Here is a 27,414-nt window from a genome sequence, read left to right on the forward strand (position 1 = left end):
GAAAAAGAATTTCAAAACTGCTCAGTTCAACAAAGGGCTGTTGACCACTAGGAAATGTGCTGGGAGAGGAAGAGATGGACAAGCAGGGTGGAAGTAAGCAATCCTAGGGCAGGTGGTGGTAGGTAGAATGGGAAATAGAGGGCGGTGCCTGGGAGACGGAGTGAGGGAAGGGGAGCGCAGATCCTAGAACTTTTGCTTACTTGGTGAAAAGTGGAAGCTGTTTGACCAGTAGAGGTTAATTAGGTTGAACATCCTAAACTGGAGGCTAATTGTAGGTTCTCTGGTGGCTCAGAGGATAAAGCGTCTGCCTGCAAAGCAGGAGACCGGGGTTCAATCCCTGGGTTGGGAAGATCCCCTGGAGAAGGAAATGGCAACCCACTCCAGTATTCTTGCCTGGAGAATCCCATGGACAGAGGAGCCTGGCGGGCTACAGTCCACGGGGTCGCAAAGAGTCTGACACGACTTCACTTTCACTTTCTGTTGAGTGACTACCAGGTATTTCAAGCAGTAAATGCAGGCAATTCCAGCTCATCTCCTGGTGTTCTGTGCGCCTCCCACAGGTCAAACCTCCAGAGTGGAATGAGGCTTGGGATCTGACAGTAAGCAGTGCTGGAGATTGAGCATTATGCAGTATGCTGGTCTGTGCTAAATACAATCAAGTTTACTTAACAATTCTGACGTTTTTCTGTTGGCCTAACCCTGAACCTGGAGCCAGTGGACCCATGGGGATGGGAGTAAGTTCTAGGCTCTTGCCCATTACCACACTGCCCTCAATATTTATCATGCTTATTATGTGAAAGCACTACCTTCTTCAAAGAGAGGTGCGTACAGAGGACCAGCATACTGGGAGTCTTATGCTTATTGGCAGCTTAGCTAAAAGGTTTCTTCAGCATTAGCAATGATGATAAAAAGCCTGTGTTTGGATTAACTAAAATATTTCCTTAGCAGTTAAAGGAATTTGACACAAAATGCACACCATGTTAGAAGTTTTAAAAATGCTATGATCCCCCTTTGGCACATGGAGAAGAGAAATGGGGTTAAGTGGTTTCTCCCAAGGCAGTAATTACATAAATAAGTATAGTAACCCAGAGTATTAAGTTGGGTTTCTTTTTGTTCACTTGGAGATTCTAGACAATTCTCTAGGAACTAAACAACAGAGCTATAAAATCTACCTTGGCTCTATTAAACTTATTCCTAGTTCTTAGTATCTTCATAAGTGAATTTAAATGGTACCCGGAATCACAACCAAGCTGATAGGTTTAAACCCACTTAACATTTTATTTCTTTGAAGTGAATTTATTTCCTCAGGACTATAAAACTGAAATCATCCAACATCCTCAACAGTCCCAAGTTAACCTTAAGAAAACAAACCTCAGTAACTTCAAAAAGTAATAAATGCAATGTACAAACTTTATTTAACAAAAGTAACAGATAACGTCAGGCACTTATATTAAAAGAAAAACTGACTAGAAGAAATTTTTATCTTAAAACACCTTACAGTAACCTACTTGCAGTTGCATTTAACTGAGCTCTGTTGCTGTGAAGAATACAGCTCATGCACAGGTATGGATGAACAATTTGTACATTTTTCAAGTATTCACTGAATACTACCTTATATACACATATACATTAAATTTGAGAAAGATTTAATTGATGATCCCCAGATAAGCTTCATTTTTGTTGATCTTTTGGAAGAGGCCGTCTAAAGAGAAGGATGTGTGGTTCTGTGGAAACAAAATGTTTTATATTAATATGGTTAATTTTCATTCCTTCAACAAAAAATTAAGAGAATTCTCAATTGAACCAAAATAAAGTAATTCCACAGTCAACTGATGTTATTTATTAAGGTATCTGAAATTTTGCTTTTAAGTTACTATCAACAATAAACAAGAAATCAACATTAACAATGAGAATTTCCCCCCAGTTAATTTTACACACTCTGGAGAAAAGGAAAGTAAAGAAGTCATTTGAGGAGAAGGGTTTCTATCTTTAGAATCTCAATTCCAATGAAAAGTAAAGAAAAAGGTTATCTGTTGTGCGGAAAACAGTTAACACCTCATTAAAAAACCATAGGTCCCAGGGGCCCTCCTGGTAGATTCTGTTTCAGTAGGTGGAGGACTGAGTAGGAACCTACAGGTAAGGTCCTCAGTTGCTTTGTATTATCTGGAGAAAGACCTTTTTAATATAATTACATGCTCCGATCCCAAGATAGTTACAAGTTTGAGTTTTTGCTGCTGATGCTTTTCTTTAAAAGTATAAATCAAGATAGCTTTAGCTTTACCTAATCATATCATTAAGTTATGGCTCAGTTGGTAAAGATCCACCTGCAATACAGGAGATCTGGGTTTGATTCCTGACCTGGGTCAGGAAGATTCCCTGGAGAAGGAAATGGCAACCCACTCCAGTATTCTTGCCTGGGAAATCTCATGAACAGAGGAGCCTGGCACACTACAGTTCATGGGGTCGAAAAGAATCAGACACAACTGAGTGACTAAACCATCACACTTAATTCAGCTTCTATCCCTTCAAATTTTGTTCAAAGCAGTAAATCCTTTTAGATTTATTGATAACCCCCAAACACCATGGAGTTTCTTAGTCTAGCTTACCAATAATCTAGAAAACTGTTCATTTCAAATTGCATCAGTTTCTATACATAGAACTCCTAGACACACAACTTAAATTAAGTTCTTAGTTTTCAAATAGACACCAGAATTCTAAATATATTTACGGCAAAATACTTCAAGATACTGCTAGCAATGACACAGATTTTAAAATAAAACAGAATAACCTGTTTGTTTCTTTTTTTACTTCATAGGTTATTTTTGCAGATACAAGAATGCATTCTTTTCACTATGTAAACTGTTGTTTACTATAAAATTAGAACCCTCTCTAGGAAGTCATTCAAAAATAGTCAAGCTTATCACTTACTTAGGGATATCATTGAAACATCAGTATTACTAACACATTTTCAACAACCACTATTATTTTCAGTCAAATAATGCTTCTCTAAAAACTTACCTGGTTCATGAATCATGTAATGAACCCAGCCTAGACTCTGTTGGACACCAAGTCTCCTCCACTCCTCTTCAGACATCAGATGGGTTTTTGGTACTTGTTTGGAAAGTTCTCTGGGTAACATGACATGTCTGTTAAAAAAAATATAGCCAAATATTAGTACTCTATGTGGATATGCCTTTCCTACAATTATGGTTACTTTACACATCCATCTTTAGGACACTTAAAAAAGCAACCCTGTTACGTTATCACTGGCATCAATCTTAAGAACTACTTAAGTAGTTCGACCACCTTTAATTCTGATTTTGTTCAAACTAGAAATTAGAATATGTAGTCCAAAAGTACAAAGCATTTTATTTACCATTAACATTTTTCCCTAATAGAGACTGCTTGCTAATTGTCTCAATCTTCTTCAGGAATAGACCCTCAAAAACTAAGTGGGACACATGGTTATCCAAAACACCCCAGCCTCCCCTGCAGCTACCTCTGATCACATGACTAAATCGACCAATAGATAAAAGCAGAAAATATGCACCTTATGGAAAGCATCCTAAAAAGAAAAGAGCATGCCCATTTTCATTTTTCTCCTTCCTGTTGGTTACAAAGCAGATTGATGTGATCAGGGAGCAAGAGAAGTCATCTAAGACCACAGCTGCTGCTGCTGCTGCTAAGTCGCTTCAGTTGTGTCCAACTCTGTGCGACCCCATAGACTGCAGCCCACCAGGCTCCCCCGGTCCCTGGAATTCTCCAGGCAAGAACACTGGAGTGGTTGGGGTGCCATTTCCTTCTCCAATGCATGAAAGCGAAAAGTGAAAGTGAAGTCGTGTCTGACTCTTCATGACCCCATGGACTGTAGCCTACCAGGTTCCTCCATCCATGGGATTTTCCAGGCAAGAGTACTGGAGTGGGTTGCCATTTCCTTCTCCACTAAGACCACAGAAGTAATTATGATTGATATGATATGATATGATTGATATGATTGATAATGGTCCCCAATTGTAAGAGCTGCAAATAACCTGTTACCTGATTTCTATCTTCTACCTAATTGTTGATTAGTTTCAAGAGAAATGTACAGTGCTTTTGTACTCATCTTATGTATACCCTACAAAAAAAAGCAATATTTTATGTTTAAGTGGAAGTCACATCCCTACCTTAACCATAAACCATAGAAATAGGCTAACTATCATCAAGGTTTGATGACAAGGGAAAAATCTAAGCAGCTTCAATCAGATGGAGAGTCTACATGTATTTGTTTTCCCCCTGCATGGGTATATATTGGGCTTCCCTGGTGGCTCAGAAGGTAAAGAATCTACCTGCAATGTGGAAGACCCAGGTTTGATCTTTGGGTCAGGAAGATCCCCTCCAGAAAGGAATGACAACCACTCCAGTATTCTTGCCTGGAGAATCCCATGAACAGAGGAGCCTGGTGGCCTACAGTCAATGGGGTCACAAAGAGTCGGACACGGACTGAACAACTAACACTTTCACACTTTCTAACTACATATAAGGAGAATTGTTCCCCAAAGTTAACATTTCAGTACCAAGTGCTTTTCATGGAGGGTGACGAGGTAAAGAAGGCAGTAACAGTACAAACAACAAAGGAGCTACTAAGATAACATTGCAGGATACAATTAAATTTCCCTTCTCTGGAGATTACTGCCCTGTTTCATAAAAGTTTAAAGTGGCTTGGTCAAGAAACAACAGCTTTAATTAATACTGGATTAAATATTAATCCAGATTTTAGTAAGATTGTAGTTATATTCTGTCCACTACTGCATATCCCCAGCTGAATTCTTGGTCAGCATCACATAATTGAACATTATTATCAACACATTACAGGATTAGAACTGTGTAGTATATAAAAATAAGACAATTGACTTCAAACAAAGAGACTTGTCCAATGCAATTAGGTATTACTAATCTGCAAGGCTGCCCAGAGAAATCATCAATTTTTCTCCAGAGAATACAGATTTACAAGACATTAGGGAGAGGGTTTTTAAAGGAGAGGCACCCGCTGTTACTGAATGTACGCTTTCTATCTCAAATAGCTTTCTCGGAAATCTAAAAGGATAGCAGACAGATAAGAAGGTCACTGTTTGGCCCCGCCCACACGTTAGCAGTTTCCCAGGATGCAGCGTCCTAGTCACCACCCTGGAAGACTGGGCGGAGCTGGTGTTTGAAGCCACACCCTAGTTAAGTCTCCGGCAAACGTTAAGGCCATTAAGTGTTAAGAGTTCCTTTCCTCCCACAATCCAATTTGCTAATCTAACACATTTAGGAACTACGCTCTAGTCCCAGCACATAATGATGCAAAAGCCAAAAAACAAAAAAAATGCCTCAAAGCAAAAAATTTGGCCGATATAAACTAACAGAAAAAAATGCCCCAAAGCCGTTCGAGTTCTCAATTTAATCTCAAAAGGAAGCCCCTTCAATATTAACCCAAGGTTACCACGCACCAGCACCCGCTCAAAGTCGCCATACCCACACTACACATTCAAATCCCAAGCAAGCTCGTTTTGGGGGGGATTCCCCCACAAACTAATTTTTAGTGCCATCAACTTCAAAAGAGTTTCTCTGGCGACGTTACCTGACCAAAATCGCCCTTCCGACCGCCCCTCGCCCGCTGGGACTGGGGTGGGGGGCGTTTGCCTGAATGCCAGGTAGGCCGAAATTTTTAGGAACAGCTGCGCTTTTATGCAGGCGTCGACTCTCCGCGCCAGGCTTCAGCCACGCCGGGCCCCTCTAGGCCCTCGGTCCCTTTCCTTTAGGGCGGCAACTCTGCACCAGAAGCGGCCCCTTCTGCGCTCCAGCTTCGTCCCCCTCACAGACAGGAACAAAGAGCGGAAGGCGGCCGGGCCAGCCCGCCAGACGAGGAGAGGCGCGCGCTCCCACCCCGGCGGCCCGACCCCAACACAACAGCGACTCCCGGCTGGCCCCCGGGCTGGTCCCTGACCTGACCTCCGGATCCCAACCCTAACCCCAGCCCCAAGCTCTTCGACCCCGACTCTGGGTCCCAGGTTCTCTCCCCTGGCCGGAGTTCCAGCTCAGGCTCGTCCGGGGCCGCGGCCGAGGTAGGCTGTCCGGCCTGCTCACCGGTATTCGTAGTGTTCATCGAAGTACTTGTCCGAGTAGTAGATCTGCTTATGGGCCATCCTGCAGGTGGGCGGTGGGCAGCAGCTGACTAGAGCGAAGCGGCGTGAAGACAGGGCGAAGGTGAGGGGACGTCCGCGTCTGGTGAAGGCAACGACTCGATTGAGACCAACCGACCGTAAGCCGAACGAGCCAGGTTTGAATCCGACAGCCCGCCGCTGATTGGGTAACGGTGTCGACCAATCACCTTCCGCGCATCCTGCGGGACGATTGCAACCGGCTCCTAGCCTATCGTCAACCGCCTTTCTGTGGCGTTTGCACAAGATTAGCCAATCAGAGGCCTGTTGCGAGGTCGTCCCAGGAAAGAAGTGATGATTGGCGTGGCGTGGGGGAGGGGAGCTCCTAACGAGAAGGGAGTGACCAGGGAAGGGCGGAACTGGGACGTTAGGGGGCCATAGAGCGCGTGCGCAGGAGTTTAGAAGGTTCCAGGTCCGCTGAGCCGTTTGGACAGAGAACCTGCGGGAGGGGTACGGTATCGCGATGTTTGGCGAGGCCCGGGAGTGGGAGGGGGCTGCCTGTAGAGCTGTCGTCCGTTTGTCTGCGCACCCTCAGCTGCCGGTGCTACGTGCCTGAAGTACGTGGGAAGTGAGGAATTCCGGCAGCCCCGCTGCTGCTGCTGCTAAGTCGCTTCAGTCGTGTCCGACTCTGTGCGACCCCATAGACGGCAGCCCACCAGGCTCCCCCGTCCCTGGGATTCTCCAGGCAAGAACACTGGAGTGGGGTGCCATTGCCTTCTCTAATGCGTGAAAGTGAAAAGTGAAAGGGAAGTCGCTCAGTCGTGTCCGACTCATAGCGACCCCATGGACTACAGCCCACCAGGCTCCTCCATCCATGGGATTTTCCAGGCAAGAGTACTGGAGTGGGGTGCCATTGCCTTCTCCGCCGGCAGCCCTAGACTGAGGGAAAGACTGAGAGAAAGAGGGAAGAGTGAGGGGAAAAGCCTTAACCCGGGCGCGCCCAGCCGTTCTGTGGAGAAGAGATCCGGAAAGCCAAAGTTGTGCCGGGACGTGAGGAAGACGTCAGAATACCCCACCGCGGCGAGGCCGCATGGAGTATCCCGGAACCTCGCTGCAGAGTGCTGCGGGGGTGGAGGTGCGAGGCCGTTGCCCAGAGACCTCTGTTAGGGGAAAATTGTCTTCCCACGCCGTTCGCACATTCTGACAGCTCTATAGATAGGTGTGTGTGCGTGCGTATGGGAAAATAAAAATTACTAAAATAATGATGTTTGGTGGAGGACGACGGTATTAAAAGTGATTTGTAAAAATTCCTTTGGCTTGTTACCCTTGAAATCTAATTTAAAATTAAGGTACTTGTAGGGGGTTCCCTCGGAGAAGGCAATGGCACCGCACTCCAGTACTTTTGCCTGGAAAATCCCATGGCCGGAGAAGCCTGGTGGGCTGCAGTCCCTGGTGTTGCTAGAGTCGGACACGACTGAGCGACTTCCCTTTCACTTTTCACTTTCATGCATTGGAGAAGGAAATGGCAACCCACTCCAGTGTTCTTGCCTGGAGAATCCCAGGGACGGGGAAGCCTGGTGGGCTGCCGTCTATGGGGTCGCACAGAGTCGGACACGACTGAAGCGACTTAGCAGCAGCAGCAGGGGGTTCCCTGGTGGTCTAGTGGTTAGGCCTATGCGCTTTCAATGTCGTGGACCCTAGCTAGATCCCTGGTAGGGAACTAAGGTCTCACATGCCCCGTGGCCAAGAAGAAAGTGTTTTTCACTTTTTCCACAATGAGCGTGTACCGGGTAGTGCAGCACAATACCGGTAAGAGCTTCATTGTCCTGCCACTGCTTCCCTCCCACAGGATGATCGCTTTATCCTTTGACTCTCAGCCTAAGGATTCCCTGTTCCGAAAGTCGTCTTCATCGCCTGTTTGGAGGAAGTCCCCACCGTCCCCATTCCTCTCCATTCTTGCCCAGCAGTTGCACGCTCGCTCGGGTACTGTGCCCCCACCCGCACTATAACATATCCTCCAGTAAACCACTGTGGCAGGCATGTCTGTTTTGTGCACCACTTTATACCCAGCACGTAACGGTTCCTTGTGCTCCACTCCCTAATTTTCAAGCAACAATTACTTTTCGAGTAATGTATGCCTAAATAATTAAACATAATAATGTGCCGTAATAATAAAGATGAGAATAAAGAGATTTTCCTGGTGATCCAATGATTAAGATTCTGAGCTTCTCCTGTAGGGGATACGGGGTTGGATCCCTGGTAGGGGAGGTAAGATCCTGCCCATGCCAATCATCAGGGCCAAAAAAAAAAAAAAGATATAAATAAACCGTTATGAGAGACGGTTAAGGAAATCACTAACTTTTTGGCAGAACTTAGGAAAGAAAATCTTACTAAGAGGTATGTAAGAGATTGCTGTGAAAAATCTCAAACAGAAAAGCAGAATAGTAATAAAATCAGGTTCCATAGACCAGTTGCTCACCTTCAGCTGTTAACATTTGGCCCATCTTGTTTCAACTCTTCCCCTTTTCCCTATAATATCTTTAAAGAGAGTCCAAATAAAATGTCATTTCACTCTGAGATAATACATTTTTGTATATATCCGTACACGGTATAGAGTCTCAAGAAAAACTTTAAAAATATTTTAGCACCATGTCATTTCTACACTTGTGATTCCTCTTTTTTCTCTAATAGTTGTTTTCTACTTGGTCTCTCTCTCTTTCCTTCATCTGCTTCCCCCTACCTGTCTTCCTGTACTGGCTCAAGAAGCCAGAGAAAGACTGAAGAGTCCCATGCCAATTAACCTAGAGCAGTAATTGAAAGTCCAACTGTATGGTAACAGCTGCATAAGGGTGAACAGGAAAAAACTCTATACTTAAAAAGGGTGAGCTGTATGTATGGTACATGAATATTTCAGCTCAAATGTAAATTTTCAAGAAAGAAAAACCACTGGACATATATGGCTTTACAGAAAAGTTTTACCAAGCTTCCAAGTTTTACCAGAGTTTATTTCATAGAATAAACTTCTGCTTTATAAGAATTTATTAGGCAAGAATAATATTGATTCAACAAAAAACACAAGAAAAGAAAGTAGACATCCCTTTCACTCAAAGACATACATGTAAAAATTTCAAATAAAATGCTGGCCAACTGAATCCTATTGTGTTTCTTAACAGGATGATTTTACTATCTCCAAATGTAAGAATAGTTTAATATTAGAAAATTTCTTAATCTAATTCACCACATTAACAGTGTAAAGGAGAAAAAAAATGATCCTCCTAATGGATGCAGGAAAAAAAGTTTGCTAAAATTCAATGCTCCTATAATCAGCAGTAAAGAACCTACCTGCAGTGCAGCAGGAGCCTCAGGTTCAATTCCTGTGTGGAGAACCCCTGAAGAAGGAAATGACAATCCTTTCCAGTATTCCTGCATGGGAAATCCCACTGACAGTCCAAGGGGTCGCAAAAGAGTCGCACACAACTTAAAGGCTCAACAACAACAATGAATACAGAAAAAAAATTGCTAAAATTAATTACTCCTATAATACAAACTCGTAGTAAACCTACCACTCACTGGTGATACCACTCTTAGCAATTAGAAGTAAGAGGAAGCTTTGTTAACCTTGTAAATCTATCTGTAAAAAACATTCTTATGAGAAAACATTGGAAGCATTCTCTTTAAAATGTTCTATTATCCCCAATTAGATTGAACAATGTTTGAAAATTAGCACAATTAAGAGAGGTTTAAGACAAATTAGTAAGAGAATTGTTTGCAACTGATGTAATCATCTATATGTATAAGATTAATATCCAAGGTCTATTGCATTCCTGTACACCAGAAACAATAACTAGAAAACCTATTTAAAAATAATGTATCAGCATCAAATGTTACGTACCTAGGAATAAGCCTAACGAAGGATATGCAAAATTATGAAACTTTGAAAAACATAAATGAAGTCTTGAATAAATGGGCAAATATACTGTGTTTCTGCTTAGGAAGACTCAGTATGGTTAAAATATAAATTAGTTCCAAATAGATTGTAGAGTTAGTCTAATTCCAATAAAAGTACCACATTCAAAGGACTTACTTGACTCTAAAATAATATGAATAAGGAAATGGCTAAGAATAGCAAAGACACTTAATGGACTCTAGCAGATCATGATTTATTAAGAACCAATAAACAAAGCTAGTGCAGGTGATGGAATTCCAATTGAGCTATTTCAAATCCTAAAAGATGATGCTGTTAAAGTACTGCATTCATTATGCCAGCAAATTTGGAAAACTCAGCAGTGGCCACAGGACTGGAAAAGGTCAGTTTTCATTCCAATCTCAAAGAAAGGCAATGCCAAAGAATGTTCAAGCTACCACACAATTGCACTCATCTCATACACTAGCAAAATAATGGTCAAAATTCTCCAAGCCAGGCTTCAACAGTACGTGAACTGAGAAATTCCAGATGTTCAAGCTGCATTTAGAAAAGCCAGAAGAACCAGAGATGAAATTGCCAACATCTGCTGGATCATCGAAAAAGCAAAAGAGTTCCAGAAAAACATCTACTTCTGCTTTATTGACTATGCCAAAGCCTTTGACTGTGTGGATCACAACAAACTCTGGAAAATTCTGAAAGAGATTGGAATACCAGACCACCTGACCTGCCTCCTGAGAAATCTGTATGCAGGTAAGGAAGGAACAGTTAGAACTGGACATGTAACAACAGACTGGTTCCAAATCAGGAAAGGAGTACGTTAAGGCTGTGTATTGTTACCCTGCTTATTTAACTTATATGCAGAGTACATCATGAGAAACGCTGGATGAAGCACAAGCTGGAATCAAGATTGCTAGGAGAAATATCAATAACCTCAGATATGCAGATGACACCACCCTTATGGCATAAAGTGAAAAAGAACTAAAGAGCCTCTTGATAAAAGTGAAAGAGGAACTGATTCAAATGTATTCTGAGGTGGATGAAACTGGAGCCTATTATACAGAGTGAAATAAGCCAGAAAGTAAAACACCAATACAGTATACTAACGCATATATATGGAATTTAGAAAGATGGTAACAATAACCCTGTGTACGAGACAGCAAAAGAGACACTGATATATAGAACAGTCTTATGGACTCTGTGAGAGAGGGAGAGGGTGGGAAGATTTGGGAGAATGGCATTGAAACATGTAAAATATCATGTATGAAACGAGTTGCCAGTCCAGGTTCGAAGCACGATACTGGATGCTTGGGGCTGGTGCACTGGGACGACCCAGAGGGATGGATTGGGGAGCGAGGAGGGAGGAGGGTTCAGGATGGGGAACACATGTATACCTGTGGCGGATTCATTTTGATATTTGGCAAGACTAATACAGTTATGTAAAGTTTAAAAATAAAAAAAAAAAAGTGAAAGAGGAGAGTGAAAAAGTTGGCTTAAAGCTCAACATTCAGAAAACTAAGATCATGGCATCCAGTCCCATCACTTCATGGCAAATAGATGGAGAAACAGTGGAAACAGTGGCAGACTTTATTTTTTTGGCTCCAAAACCACTGCAGATGGTGACTGCAGCCATGAAATTACAAGACGCTACTCTTTGGAAGAAAAGTTATGACCAACCTAGACAGCATATTAAAAAACAGAGACATTACTTTGCCAACAAAGGTCCATCTAGTCAAGGCTATGGTTTTTCCAGTATTCATGTATGGATGTGAGAGTTGGATTATAAAGAAAGCTGAGCGCCGAAGAATTGATGCTTTTGAACTATGGTGTTGGAAAAGATTCTTGAGAGTCCCTTGGACAGCAAGGAGATCTAACCAATTCATCGTAAAGGAAATCAGTCCTGAATATTCATTGGAAGGACTGATGTTGAAGCTGAAACTCCAATACTTTGGCCACCTGATGCAAACAGTTGACTCATTTGAAAAGACCCTGACGCTGGGAAGGATTAAAAGTGGGAGGAGAAGGTGACGACAGACGATAAGATGGTTGGATGGCATCACTGATTCAATGGACATGAATTTGAATAAACTCCAGGAGTTGGTGATGGACAGGGAGGCCTGGCGTGCTGCAGTCAATGGGGTCAAAAAGAGTTGGATACGACTGAGTGACTGAACTGAACTGAATTGAACTTACTAGCCTGGGAGATGAGTGCAATTGTCTGATGGTTAGCACATTCTTTGGTTCTACCCTTTTTAGGAATTGGAATAAGGATTGACCATTTCCAGTCCTGTGGCCACTGCTGGGTCTTCCAGATTTGCTGACATAATGAATGCAAAACCTTGATGGCATTCTCCTTTAGGGATTTGAATAGTTCTGCTGGAATTTCATCAGATCCACTAGCTTTATTAACAGCAGTGTTTTTTAAGGGCCACTTGACTTTACACTCCAGAATGTCTGCCTCTGGGTAACTAACCACACCATCATAGTAATCCGGTTCATTAAGATATTTTTATACAGTTCTTCCATGTAGTCTTTCCATCTCTTCTTGATCTCTTTAGCGTCTACTAGGTCTCTACCACTTTTATCCTTTATTGTGCCCATCTTTGGGTGGAATGCTTGCTTGACATATACAATTTTCCTGAAGAGATCTCTAGTCTTTCCCTTTTTGTTTTCTTCTATTATTACGCACTGTTCATTGAAGAAGACCTTGTCTCTTCCAGCTATTTTTTGGAACTCTGTTAAACTGGATGTACCTTTCCTTCTTGGAGAAGGCAATGGCACCCCACTCCAGTACTCTTGCCTGGAGAATCCCGGGGACGGGGGAGCCTGGTGGGCTGCCGTCTATGGGGTCACACACAGTCGGACACAACTGAAGCGACTTAGTAGCACCTTTCCTTCTTTCCCTTGCTTTTTGCTTCTCTTCGTTCTTCTGCTATTTGTAAGGCCTCCTCAGATAATCACTTTGCTTTCTTGCTCTATTTTTTTGGGAGGGGGATGGTTTTGTTCTCCATCTCCCTTAAAATATTATGGACCTCTGTCCATAGTGCTTCAGGCACACTGTTAACTAGGTCTAGTCCCTTGAATCTATTCATTACCTCTACTGCGAATTCATATGGGACTTGATTTAAGTCATACCTGGCTGCCCTATTGCTTTCCCCAGTTTTCTTTAGTTTAAATCTGAATTTTGCTATGATAAGCTGATTATCTGATCCCCAGTCAGCTCCAAGCCTTGGTTTTGCTGACTGTATACAGACAGCTTCTCTGTCTTTGGCTACAAAGAATGTAATCAGTTTGATTTCGGTATTGACCATTTGGTGATGTCCATATGTAAAGTCATCTCTTGTGTTATTGGAAAAATGTATTTGCTATGACTAGTGCATTCTCTTGGCAGAATTCAGTTAACTTTTGCCCTACTTCATCTTGTTCTCCAAGGCCAAACTTGCCTCTTAACTCCAGGTATATCTTGACATCCTACTGCTGCATTCCAATCCCTGATGATGAATAGGACATCTTTTTTAGGTGTTAGTTCTAGGATTTGTTCTAGGTCTTCAAAGAACTGATCAACTTCGGCTTCTTCAGCATTGGTGGTAGGGGCATAGACTTGGATTACTGTGATGTTGAATGGCTTACCTTGGAAATGAACCGAGATCATTCTGTCATCTTTGAGGTTGCACCCAAGTACTGTATTTCAGACTCTTTTGTTAATTATGAGGATTATTTCATTTCTTCTATGGAATTCTTGTTCATAGTAATTGATGTAATGGTCATCTGAATTAATTTCACCCATCCCATCCATTTTAGTTCGCTGATTTCTAGGATGCTTATTCTTACCATCTCCTGCTTGACCATGTCCAATTTCCCTTGATTCATGAACCTAACATTCCAGGTTCCTATACAATACTGTTCTTTGCAGTATTGGATTTTACTTTCTTCACCAGACACATCCACACTGAGCATTGTATTCACTTTGGCCCAATTCCTTCATTCTAGTAATTCTCCTCCACTCTTCCCCAGTAGCATATCGGACCCCTTCAGACTTGGGGCACTCATCTTTTGGTGTCATATCTTTTTGGCCTTTTATACAGTTCATGAGGTTCTCATGGCAAGTGCTAGGGTTTAAGGAGATCTGTGCCAGGAACAGGGTCAAAGACCAAACAAGTATTGCTTTCATAAATCACAGTATCACAATATGAAGTATCAAAAAGCCCAATGGGATTGGTAAATCATGCTAGCCTGAAAAAAACCCATTTTAAGTACTATCATAGTGTGTTGAAGTGATGATTGGTTTCAGCGAAACATTATCACATTAAATTTAAGTCAATTTAATTTCTATTTAAACTGAAGTTAGTTTAGTTTGCATTTAGCATTTTGTTTTCTTTGTATAAAAGTTCTAAACTTTATTCTATTTTGTGTATTTAAGTAACATTATAATAAAAATGGTTTTTTTCTCCCCCTAGTTTAATGGATGTAAAGTTAATACTGGTAGTTGGGGGGATTTATTTACTTTCAAAAGGGATCTGTACAATTCTTACATTTGAAAATCTCTGCTAAAATATAGGGCTATCTCATTCTGGTCAGCCATGAGGCACAGCTTCTGGACACCCTTTACCTCATGGTCTTGATGCCAAAAACTTGACCACAAGTTTAAGTGCACTGATGCCAAATAAAATCTTGGAGACCGAGTTTTGGATGAAGTGAAAAAGAATACCTTTATTGCTTTAGCAGGCAAAGGGGGACACAGACTTGTGCCCTGAAAAACTGTGTGTACCAACCCAGGAGGATTTAGTGAGAAATTTTTTAGCAATCATTCAAGGAAGGAGGTGCTGATAAGGATTCGGCCGTGTGCAGAGCCTGCACTCCTTTAATCTTGCCTCAGGTGGTCTTCTCTGTAATGCTAATATCTTTTACTTGTTGAGCTCTTAGTTCTATGTTGGGCTACGTGCTAAATCACTTCAGTCGTGTCTCACTTTTTGTGACCCTATGGACTGTAGCCCTCCAGGCCCTTCTGTCCATGGAATTCTCAAGGCAAGAATACTTAAGTGGGTAGTCATTCCCTTCTCCAGAGGATCTTCCCAACTCAGGGATCAAACCAGGTCTCCTGCTTTACAGGTGAATTCTTTACTGTCTGAGCCACCAGGAAAGCCCCTTTAGTTCTATAAAGAACTCAAATATATTGTTATATGTATCTCTTGAGAGGAGAGTGAAAAAGTTGGCTTAAAACTCAATATTCAGAAAACTAAGATCATGGCATCCAGTTTCATCACTTCATGGCAAATAGATGGGGCAACAATGGAAACAGTGACAGACTTTATTTTCTTGGGCTCCAAGATCACTGCAGATGGTGACCACACCCATGAAATGAAAAGACACTCCTTGGAAGAAAAGCTATGACCAACCTAGATAGCGTATTAAAAAGCAGAGTCATTATTTTGCCAACAGAGGTCCGTCTAGTCAAAGTTATGGTTGTTCTGGTAGTCATATATGGATGTGACAGTTGGGCTATAAAGAAAGCTGAGGCCAAAGAATTGATGCTTTTGAACGGTGGTGTTGGAGAAGATTCTTGAGAGTCCCTTGGATTGCAAGGAGGTCAAACCAGTCCATCCTAAAGCAAATCAGTCCTGAAGATTCACTGGAAGGACTGATGCTGAAGCTGAAACTCCAATACTTTGGCCACCTGATTCGAAGAACTGACTCATTGGAAAAAACCCTGATGCTGGGAAAGATTGAAGGCAGGAGGAGAAGGGAGTGACAGAGGATGAGATGGTTGGATGGCATCAATGACTCAATGGCCATGAGTTTGAGTAAGCTCCGAGAGTTGGTGACAGACAGGGAAGCCTGCCATGCTGCAGTCCATGTGGTAGCAAGAGTCGGACACAACGGAGCAACTGAACTGAACTGAGGCAGAACCAGGACCCTGCCCCAGGGCTGCACTATTGTTTCTTGGCTGCCCCAGTGTTGTCTCTGTATCCCTTCCCTTCCCTGATTAGCAACTGTTCTAATCTGCCCTTTGGGACTCAGGGAAGGTGGTGGAGGCTGGAGTCTATTCCCTACAAACAAGAAATGAGGAAACAGAAAGGCTTCTATTCCCAGGAGCTGCACGAAAATCCTATGGATGGAGGAGTCTGGTAGGCTGCAGTCCACGGGGTCGCTGAGAGTCAGACACGACTGAGAGACTTCACTTTCACTTTTCACTTTCTTGTATTGGAGAAGGAAATGGCAACCCACTCCAGGGTTCTTGCCTGGAGAATCCCAGGGACGGGGGAGCCTGGTGGGCTGCTGCCTGGGGTCGCACAGAGTTGGACACGACTGAAGTGACTTAGCAGCAGCAGCACAGGGGCAGAGCCTCCTGGAACTTGGCTGCATGCAGACTGCTAGGCTGTGTGCACAGGTACTGGGTGTATCCTGTGTTAACTCATGCTAATTTTCCCTCAAGACAGAAAAATTTCACATCTGAGGGCTGAGAAGTGCCCTCAGTTAAACAGATTTTTCTACTAGTTCCCAGCTGAAATATTGTACTATGTGGTCACAAAGGTTTTGATTTGGAGGTGGAGAAGAAGGAGGAGTAAATTTATCTTACCTGGAGTGGAGGGGGGACTGCCCCAGGTAAACTTCGGGGAGAAAGTGATGTCTGTTGCTTCCAGGGTGAGGAGTGGGGATTTGCTAAATGGAAGAAAATTCTGGAAGAATGTTCCCCTCAGAAAATGCAAGAAGACCCAATAATCCTGGGGTCATGAGCAACAAATCTCAGTCATGGTACTGTGAAGACCTTTAAAAAGAAGAGGAGGATGATGACTGGGGTGATCATTCATTTATCTGAGCATTACAAGGTTCTGGACAGCACTGAGAGCTACAGTTGTGCCTCTGGGAATCCACGACCTGGATGCAGTGACGTCCCCATTTTTGAGTCTGTTAAGTATTTCGGGAAGTCATTTTTGCATACCGAATCATATGCAAAAAGTTTTTCTTTATCTGTTCTGACAGTTTGGTAAAATGTGTGACAAATTTCCACACAAGTTAGTTAACTAATTTCAAATGGGGAAATTCTACTTATGAAGATGAGAAACTGGACAACACCTTAACCAAGTCATCAAAGGCACATCACCCATACAGAGCAGACGGAAATCACGTGTCTTCAGATGTGCAACCCTGAGAAGGTCACGCCACCACTTAAGCCAAAAATACACAGCCTGAATCTCCCGGGGAGGAGACATCAAAAGGAAATGGATGGGTAGTCTTTAAAATAAATGAACAACAGTATTAAAAATTGTTAATATGGGGTTTCCCGGGAAACCCCATGCAAAAATGACTTCCCGAAATACTTAACAGACTCAGAAATGGGGACATCACTGCATCCAGGTCATGCAGTGGTAAAGAATGTACCTGCCAATGCAGGAAACATGGGTTTGACCCCTGGATGGAGAAGATCCCACATGCTGTGGGGCAACTAAGACCATGTGCCACAACTACTGAGCCTGAACTCTAGGGTTAATGCTCCACAAGAGAAGCCACTGCAATGAAGCCCACACACAGCAACTAGAGAGTAGCTACTGCTTGCTGCAACTAGAGACAAGACCATGCATCAGTGAAGATCCAGTACAGCCGAAAATAAACCAACAAAATTTTTTAAAAAGTGTTGATAAGAAAGACAACGTTTGAGAAACAGTTCCAGGTTAAAGAAGCCAAAGGGATATGACAACTAAATGCAGTATGTGATCCTGAATCAGGAAAGAGAAAAAAGACTGCAAAAGACATTTTTGAGACTTTTGATGGTTGGCAGATCATATAAAGTGTTGATGTTAAAGTTCCTGAATTTGATAAGTATACTATGGTTAGAATATTTTTTACTATTTATGGTAAAGAATCTGCCTGTAATGTGGGAGACCTGGGTTCGATCCCTGGGTTGGGAAGATTCCCTGGAGAAGGGAGTTGCTACCCACTCCAGTATTCTGGCCTGGAGAATTCCATGGACTGTATAGTCCATGGGATCGCAAAGAGTAGGACATGACTGAGTGGCTTTCACTCCACTTCACTTCACTATGGTTAGGTAAATTGTGTCTTCACTCTTAAGAAATACATACTTCAGTTAAAGATAAAGGAACATGTCCTCATTTCAGTTCAGTTCAGTCGCTCAGTCATGTCCGACTCTGTGACCCTGTGAATTGCAGCACACCAGGCCTCCCTGTCCATCACCAACTCCTGGAGTTCACCCAAACTCATGTGCATCTAGTCGGTGATGCCATCCAGCCATCTCATCCTCTGTTGTCCCCTTCTCCTCCTGCCCCCAATCCCTCCCAGCATCAGAGTCTTTTCCAATGAGTCAGCTCTTCACATGAGGTGGCCAAAGTATTGGCATTTCAGCCTCAGCATCAGCCCTTCCAATGAACACCAAGGACTGGTCTCCTTTAGGATGGACTGGTTGGATTTCCTTGCAGTCCAAGGGACTCTCAAGAGTCTTCTCCAGCACCACAATTCAAAAGCATCAGTTCTTCAGTGCTCAGCTTTCTTCACAGTCCAACTCTCACATCCATACATGACTACTGGAAAAACCATAGCCTTGATTATATGGACCTTTGTTGGTAAAGTAATAGCTCTGCTTCTGAATATGCTATCTAGGTTGGTCATAACTTTCCTTCCAAGGAGTAAGCATCTTTTAATTTCATGGCTACAATCATCATCTGCAGTGGTTTTGGAGCCAAAAAAAATAAAGTCTGACACTGTTTCCACTGTTTCCCCATCTATTTGCCATGAAGTGATGGGACCAGATGCCGTGATCTTCATTTTCTGAATGTTGAGCTTTAAGCCAACTTTTTCACTCTCCTCTTTCACCTTCATCAAGAGGCTTTTTAGTTCCTCTTCACTTTCTGCCATAAGGGTGGTGTCATCTGCATATCTGAGGTTATTGATATTTCTCCCAGCAATCTTGATTCCAGCTTGTGCTTCTTCCAGCCCAGCATTTCTCATGATGTACTCTGCATATAAGTTAAATAAGCAGGGTGACAATATACAGCCTTGACTTACTCCTTTTCCTATTTGGAACCAGCCTGTTGTCCCATGTCCAGTTCTAATTGTTGCTTCCTGACCTGCATACAGGTTTCTCAAGAGGCATGTCCTCAACCTACTCTCAAATGGTTCAAAAGTAGGCATGTACTGGGACTTCCCTTGTGGTCCAGTGGCTGAGACTCCGTGCTCCCAATGCAGGGGTCTCAGGTTCAACCCCTGTTGAGGGAACTTGGTCCTGCAAGACAGAACTGAAGATCCCACATGCTGCAACTAAGACCTGGTGCAGCCAAAGAAATTTAAAAAAATTTAAATATGCATGTACTTTTATACTGTATCTACATATCTTACATGCTATGTATATTTTGTATATAAAACACTGTAGTGTACACATACAAATACAGTAATTTCCTCAGTATGAGCACATTCTTTAATGTGTCTGTGAGTGTATAAAGAAAGAGAAAGAAAATGATAAACCAAATATGATCAAATGTGAAAAATTGTGATTTGGGGTAATTAAAAAAAAATGTGAATTGGGGATATAGGGAATAGGGAAGTTTTTTATATTTTTCTTGCAATTTTCCTGTAAATTTGAAGTTATTTCAAGGTAAAACATTTTTAAATATCAGAATGAATTATACATTTAAGCATGGTTTTATAAAAAATAAAAGTCACTGTATGTGACTGTAGAAGTTCCTAAGTTAAAACTAGGACTCTGTGAGAGAGGGAGAGGGTGGGAAGATTTGGGAGAATAGCATCGAAACATGTAAAATACCATGTATGAAACGAGTTGCCAGTCCAGGTTCGATGCACGATACTGGATGCTTGGGGCTGGTGCACTGGGACAACCCAGAGGGATGGAATGGGGAGGGAGGAGGGAGGAGGGTTCAGGATGGGGAACACATGTATACCTGTGGTGGATTCATTTTGATATTTGGCAAAACTAATACAATTATGTAAAGTTTAAAAATAAAATTAAATTAAAAAAAAAGAAAAGAAATGAACACAAAGAAAAATAAATAAATAAATAAATAAAACTAGCATAAGGACTTCCCCGGTGGTCCAATGGCTAAGAGTCCATGCTCCCAATGCAGAGGGCCTGGGTTTGATTCTTGGTCAGGGAACTAGATCCCGCAAGCTGCAAGTACGAGTTTGTCTGCTATAACTAAAGATCCCATATGCTGCAACTAAGACCTAGAACAGTGAAATAAATAAATATTAAAAAAAAAAAAAACTAGCATTGATTTTGGAGATTTAATATGGAAGCACTTGGCTTCCCTGGACAGGCTCTGGGTCTGCAGAGCCTGACTTCTGTCACCAATGGGATGACAATAAATCTAAGAAGACATGAGGAAGCCACAGGACAGAATGATCTCAGTCGCCTCCCCTTCTCTGTATGTAGAAGAACCCCTATGTGGATCCTTAGTGACCCCCTGACACGCTATCTGTCATCTTGTGCTCTGACCTTGCTAGGACATCCCCAAGGGAGCTGCCAGAGTGTGTGACCCAGGCCAGGCTAAGGGAACAGCACTGAGAACTTGTCAATTCCATGTCCCAAGCTGCTTGGTTCTACAGCCCACACCCGCCCATGGGACACACCAACATGGGGAGTGTGCCCTTCCCCATAATCACAGTGGTTCTGACTGCTAGCTTAGGGCTGACTGAGGTTTATTACCCATGGTCTCAGAATTATTACTTGAGTTTTTTGAGGAATGTGTTGGTCCCGATTTCCTTCCTGTTTGTCAATTTCCCACTCCTCTCTCTAAGCCAAGTGGAATCAGTGTAGTCTTTTCCTTCTGTATCCATAGATCTTTCTATTAATTCTCTCCCACTAGTCCCATCACAACTTTTATTTGTGGCTACAGAACCTAGAACCCCAACCCTCAACTGCCTGAAGAGCACACGGCCCTGTGCAAGCAAGTCATCCTGTCTCCTGCCTGGAGTCTGGATGTTGAGCGGGACTGCATACCAGTGAAGCAAGTTGTCCAGTGGTGATGTCCCCACAGTGGGGGCTGGGTGTCTTTCCCCAAACCCCTGGTTGCCCCATTCCTACTATTGGATCCTGTGAGTGACCTGGCAGTCATTTAGTTTTATAGATTTAGGCTCTAAACAACCATAAACACTTTTTAATTAAAAAAAAAAAAAGGCTTTTGGCAGGAGTGCGCTACAGGCCTGTGGGACCTTGGAGGAAATGTGAGACATCAAAATTGATAGCTACCTGAGGCGGGACTGTGCCCCAGCTCCTGTTCCGTGAAGCTGACCCTTACTTATGGCAGTGCAGAGTGGACAGCCGGCCTGTTGAGCCTTTGCCTGCAGCTCCCTGACGCTCTGACTTTCCAGATGGAACTCGAGACCCGTGAAAGGAGAAGGGAACTGCCAAGATCACAGGGTTCCAGGATTGCTTTGGACTCAGGCACTGATTTAAAATGAGAAAAGCACACTGTGAATCTCAGTTCCCCTGTGAGGCAGGAGATAAACCCGGGGGTCTTTCTTTGGATCCTGGAAGCATCCTTGATGCTTTGGCTTTGATATCTCTGAAAAACCAAACCTCAGGGTTGGGTTTTATAGGTTTCTGAACTGAAGTGCCAGTTGAATCTGCTATCTCACTAGGTTTCTTCCTTGAAAGTTACAGCATTAATTTGGAAAGGATAGGTTCCCCAAATTAGTACTGGTGTCATCAGGGCTGAGTTGGAAGACTCAGAGGACCCCAAGTCTTCTCAGGTACCACCTTACCCTCTGCTTCTCTAGCTCACAGAAGCTGCCTCTTCTACAGAAAAACAGTTTTCCCCTGCTCTTAGCTTCCCAGGATTCATACTTCACCTGCCTGGGGTGTGAGTATGTTGTGTTTTGTGTGTGTGATGAGGGTGTGGTATATGGTGTGTGGGTATGTGTGTCACAGAAACAGAGTAAGAAAGAGGAGGCATTGCAAGAGTTTACTAATAAATACTTGAGGAAAGAAATTTCAAGAGTGGGAGACTAAGAAGGGCAAAACTTAATTTTGGATAGTACTGACATTGCTTATATGGATGTCCTTACCAGGAGTTCTGCATTCAACTGGTGGCTTGCAGCTGGTTACAATTGCAATAATTTCCTGTGTTGGCTAACATAAGCCTAGACCAAATGCTGGCTCAAACAAAGGGACATTACAGGGCAAGGAATCCTGGCATAAAATATAGAGGAAGGAATGTAAAAGGTCAGAATAAAAGCGTACAGACACGGACCTGTTGTGGGCACAGAGTTACCTCTGATTATGAATCCCAGGGCTCCAAGCTACCATCCTTACTTGAGCATAGCTGATTCACCTGGCCATATGGTAGTGGTGCCCAGGAACATTTGTTGGTTTGCAAAGTGGCCCCCATACACAGAGGGCAGGGAAAGACCAAAGGAAGAGGCAGACCATTCCAGATTGGTAGGTAACAGCCTTAATAATCAATGAAACTTACATAGGATGCTGTCATGTGGCGACAGAGCAGTAGGCCTTCAACCTGCCTACAAGAATCTTAAGAGTTTGTAGAGAAGCCTTATCTGGGTTCAGTCTCATATTTAGTCCAGATGATCTTGACAACACATTGCTCTCTCAAGGCTAAATCTCTGAAACAGCTCCAACTGTGGGAATGGTGGGTGGAGTGTACATATGTTCCAAAAACAGGGAAGGGGTAAGGAAGCTCTGATTGCCAGGGTCCTGCTCTCACATCAATCAGAAGCCATGACCTCTCGATGACCTCCTCCCACACTGCAGCATCACATGGGGGTGGTCAATATTAAGCTGGGCCTGCTGAGTCTCTGAAAACAGGAGGGAGCTTCTGGAAGACATGGGATCATCCTGTTCCCCCTCTTAGACCTCTTAGATTGCCTGAATTTCCACTTTTTCTCTCTCAGTCTGAACATATGAAGCATATGGTCCTATGACAGACTGACTGAGAATCATAAATGAAAAATTAAACAATAAGGTATAAGAATATTGCTGAACTTAAGAGAAATGCACACCTGAAGCACTGCATCCCTTTTAGGTGGCTCTGATGGATAACAGAGAAGGACAAATGTTTTCCAAGTAGGCATTGTTTGAGTAGAACATTTCAATATCCACTGAGCCTGCAAAACAAGATGGTCTGAGATTTAGACCTGGACCTATTCTCGGAAAAAACGAAAATGAGTTAAGAGACCAAACAGAGGTTAAAGACTTTCTTCAGCACCAGTGAGCACTCACCACTCCCTGACTGAAGACGGGTCAGCATTCTTATAGGACAGGAGCAAGTTGAGTATACATCCTTACAGTTTTAACACAGGCAGCATTTTCTATGTTAACAAAACTTGGATGTGGGGCTCCTCTTTTCATGTTCTCTGTTTGGAGTAGTTGGTACAATACTGATGACCACTTACCAGCTACTGCTTTTGCTAGCCTTGTGGTCCCTTGGGCAGTCCAAGTTCATGGGACAGGGAAGGCAGATAGTCAAAAAGGAAAAAAGTGGCCAATGAGAGAGAAGGCAAGAGAGGAGTGAGGTTCCTCCCTCATGCTTGTTTCCATCCTTTACATGGATCCTATCATTGGCCAGGATCTTGGAAGGACTGAAAGGCAAGTCTGCAGGCAAGAATTTGTGGGACAGGGACATGAGAATGAGTTGCTTGGAAGAGGCCCAGAATCCAAGAATACAGTGCTCAATTTGAATGCCAACCAGAGGGTTCTTTCTATAGGAGAGATCTTAACAGCTAGGTGGACTGAATGACTAATTATTAACAAATTCTTCTGCTACTTTGGGGGCTTCCCTGGTTGTTCAGTGGTTAAGAATCCACCTGTCAAGGTAGGAGATGAAGGTCCAATCCTTAGGTCAAGAAGATCCCCTGGAGAAGGAAATGGCAACTCATTCTAGTATTCTTGCCTAGGGAATCCTATGAACAGAGGAGCCTGGCAGTCTACAGTCCATAGGGTCACAAATGAGTCAGACATGACTTAGTGACTTACCGACCAACAAATCAATCAACTGGTACCTTGGACTCAAAAACAGGGACTTCTATTTATACAATTCACTTGGCCACAACCAAGTGTCCAGTTTGCTAGCAACATAACCCAATGTGTAACCCCAACCCAGTACCATATCTTACCCTGGATGCAGTTAATGGATTTCATTTTGGGTTGCATTCCATTGGGGAGCAGGTGAGTGTGTAGGTGGTATTTGCAAAATGTTAGTCAGAGGCCTCTTGGTAAGGCAGAGATCTGTATGGAAGGATGGGTCTACACGAGTACTGGCAAGACAACATACTTCCCACTTCAGTTCTTACTCCAGGAGAGGCAGGCCTTGGTCTGCAGACTATGGGACTTTGTTTCCCTGACCATAGTAGTTGGTAATGCAATTTAGAACAACAACATTTTTTCTTTTGGGAAAGTGAATCTTGAGATGGAAGGTAGTTGGAATGGTAGCAACCTTAGGTGATGGCATAGCAGTTCTAGTTACTGAGATCTTTGGGGTTGCTTTGGTTTCTGTCTCCCACGAGGGCTGATTGTCTAGCTGCATTGCATGTGTGCTCAGTCATGTCCGACTCTTTGGTGGTGCCTTGAACTGTAACCCGCCAGGCTTCTCTCACCATGGGATTTCTCTGGCAAGTATACTGGAGTGGGTTGCCATTTCCTATTCCAGGGGATCTTCCCAACCCAGGGATCGAACACACATTTCCTTTGTCCCCTCCATTGCAGGCAGATTCTGTACCACTGAACCAGGGAAGCCTCTGATTTTCTAGACTGACCAACAATTATATGAGTCACCAACACCATACCAGCAAATGCCATTTATGCTGAAGTTAGGTCAAATTTGGTACCTGTACTACTGTAATTGCTATTTTGTTTTCATCATTTTAAAGCTAATCATTGTGTGTTAGTCTTAACATGCAGATTGTGTTTAGGATGAGGGGAAGAAAAAGGCCTTTCTCATTTTTGTCTCTTGCTGAAATATGGCCTCTGTGCACTCGTGCTAGGTTAAATCTTGGAGACAGAGTTTCGGGTGAAGCAGACAGACTTTATTTTGGGGGGCTCCAAAATCACTGCCAGTCACTCCAAAATCACAGTCAATGGGGTCACAAAGAGTTGGACATGACTGAGCGACTGAACTGAACTGAACTGATGGTGACTACCGCCATGAAATTAAAAGACACTTGCTCCTTGGAAGGAAAGCTATGACCAACCTAGACAGCATATTAAAGAGCAGAGACATTACTTTGCCAACCAAGGTCTGTCTAGTCAAAGCTATGGTTTTTCCAGTAATCATGTATGGATGTGAGAGTTGGACTATAAAGAAAGGTAAGGCCGAAGAACTGATGCTTTTGAACTGTGGTGTTGGAGAAGACTCTTGAGAGTCCCTTGGACTGCAAGGAGATCCAACCAGTCCATCCTAAGGGAAACCAGTCCTGAAGATTCATTGGAAGGACTGATGCTGAAGCTGAAGCTCCAATACTTTGGCCACCTGATATGAAGAACTGACTCATTGGAAAAGACCCTGATGCTGGGAAAGATTGAAGGCAGGAGAAGGGGATGACAGAGGATGATATGGTTGGATGGCATCACCGACGTGATGGACATGAGTTTGAGTAAGCTCCGGGAGTTGGTGATGGACAGGGAAGACTGGTGTGCTACAGTCAATGGGGTCACAAAGAGTCGGACATGACTGAGTGACTGAACTGAACTGAACTGAGAAAGAAATAGCTTTGCCAGGCAAAGGAGGCCACAATGGCCTCATGCCCTTAAGACTGTGGATCCGGCCCCAGAGTGTGGATAGTGAGAAGTCTCACCGTGTTCAAGGAGCAGGGCATGGTCAACTCATGGACATTTTTCTGACTGGCTGGTGGTGAGGTAATTGGACATGAGTTTGAGTAAACTCTGGGAGTTGGTGATGGACAGGGAGGCCTGGCGTGCTGCAGTCCATGGGGTTGCAAAGAGTCGGACATGACTGAGCAACTGAACTGAACTGAACTGAGGTAATTGGGAGTCAACATCATCAACCTTCTAGTTCTAACTGGTCTGGAGTCTTCGTGCTTGTGGGCAGCACACGGTTAACTCCTCCCACATGGTGGGGGTTTCTGTATCTGCAGAACTGTTCAAAGAATATGCCTCAGAATATTATTCATAGTCCTCAGGCAGAACTAAACGTCCTTGACTTTGTTTAATGACTAGAATATTATTATTTTGTCATGCTTGACAGTTTTCTTCTTTCTCCCTTTTCTCACTTCTGTGATTAAATTCATTCTTTGACAAAGTTTTTCTACAGACAAAACGCAGGCAGAGAACACATGTGAGGTTCTATTCTGTGAAGACTTCATAGGCTCAGTTATATCTCCAGGGCCAACACAATGCTTGGTTTGTAGTAGGTACTGAATATCTCCTGTTTTTCTTTGCCTGATCACTGCCAAATTTATTTTTATTATTTAAGCAGTTTCCTTGGTCCCCATCTATACGTTTCCTTCTAACGCTATTTGTGATCAGAAATGGCTACACAAATTTAAGTGAGAATAGTCAGTGTGCCCTGAGGAAGGCTGTGAGGGACTTTGATAAGTTAAGTACATGAATTTCATGCTATTTATTTTCACTGTCCAGACGATGCCTTTTACTCTGAGTTTCTACCAGCTTACTGCTTAGTTGGGATTTGTCAGTCTACAACCTTTTGGGAGGGTGGAGAGTGGCTGAGGCTGCTCTCAAACTGGAGAGAGCTGGTTTGGGCTTTATAATGAGTAGCCAGGTGGGAGAGGTGCCCTGTGGGGAGGATGGTCATCTCTTTGGAGCCAACTTTGAAGATCAATGCCCTTTCCCAGGTAGTATCAATGGGAACTCAATCATCTAAGTGTCATGGAGGCAGGTGGGCAGCCCTTGATGTCAGCTGAGGGCCTTCATCTATCCCAGACAGTGTTCATTATTTTACTGTTTAATTCATTAATTTTGGGGGCCATGCCTTGAAGCATGTGGGATCTCAGTTCCCTGACCATGGATGGAACCCGTGGCCCCTACAGGGATGGAAGCACAGAGTCTTAACCACCGGACCACCAGAGAAATCTCTGTTCACTGTTTTATTGTTACAGTTCTTGGTGCTTTTATGATAGCAGCTGTAGCATTTAGTACATGTGTGCTAAGTCGCTTCAGTCATGTCCAACTCTTTGAGACCCTATGGACCATGGCCCACCAGGTTCCTCTGTTCACAGGGATTCTCCAGGCAAGAATACTGGAGTGGGTTGCCATGCCCTCCTCCAGGGGAGCTTCCTGACCCAGAGATTGAATCTGTGTCTCCTGCAGCTCCTGCATTGCAGACGGATTCTTTACTGCTGAGCCACCAGGGAAGCATTTAGAGATAGTCCAAAATAAGCTGGCCCAAAATTTGATTCTGGTAACCAGAAAAA

At 43.3% G+C, this 27,414-nt stretch overlaps 1 protein-coding gene and 1 long non-coding RNA gene across 2 annotated transcripts; one reads left to right on the forward strand and one right to left on the reverse strand.

Moving 5' to 3' along the window:
- Positions 1-1,389: 1,389 nt before the first annotated feature.
- On the reverse strand, positions 1,390-6,336 carry CKS2 (CDC28 protein kinase regulatory subunit 2). Its single transcript, XM_055579140.1, has 3 exons — positions 6,109-6,336; positions 3,019-3,146; positions 1,390-1,724 (listed from the first exon to the last, which is right to left on the reverse strand). The coding sequence occupies exons 1-3, from the start codon at positions 6,165-6,167 to the stop codon at positions 1,672-1,674; spliced, it is 240 nt and encodes a 79-aa protein (XP_055435115.1). The 5' UTR covers positions 6,168-6,336; the 3' UTR covers positions 1,390-1,671.
- A 167-nt stretch (positions 6,337-6,503) lies between these two features.
- Positions 6,504-8,331, forward strand: LOC129650534 (uncharacterized). The gene is made up of 2 exons (XR_008713806.1): positions 6,504-6,632; positions 7,972-8,331. It is a non-coding gene; the product is annotated as an uncharacterized LOC129650534 (long non-coding RNA).
- The last annotated feature ends 19,083 nt before the right edge of the window (positions 8,332-27,414 follow it).

The sequence above is a fragment of the Bubalus kerabau genome, chromosome 4 (genome assembly GCF_029407905.1).
Source record: "Bubalus kerabau isolate K-KA32 ecotype Philippines breed swamp buffalo chromosome 4, PCC_UOA_SB_1v2, whole genome shotgun sequence".
Classification (NCBI taxonomy): domain Eukaryota; kingdom Metazoa; phylum Chordata; class Mammalia; order Artiodactyla; family Bovidae; genus Bubalus; species Bubalus kerabau.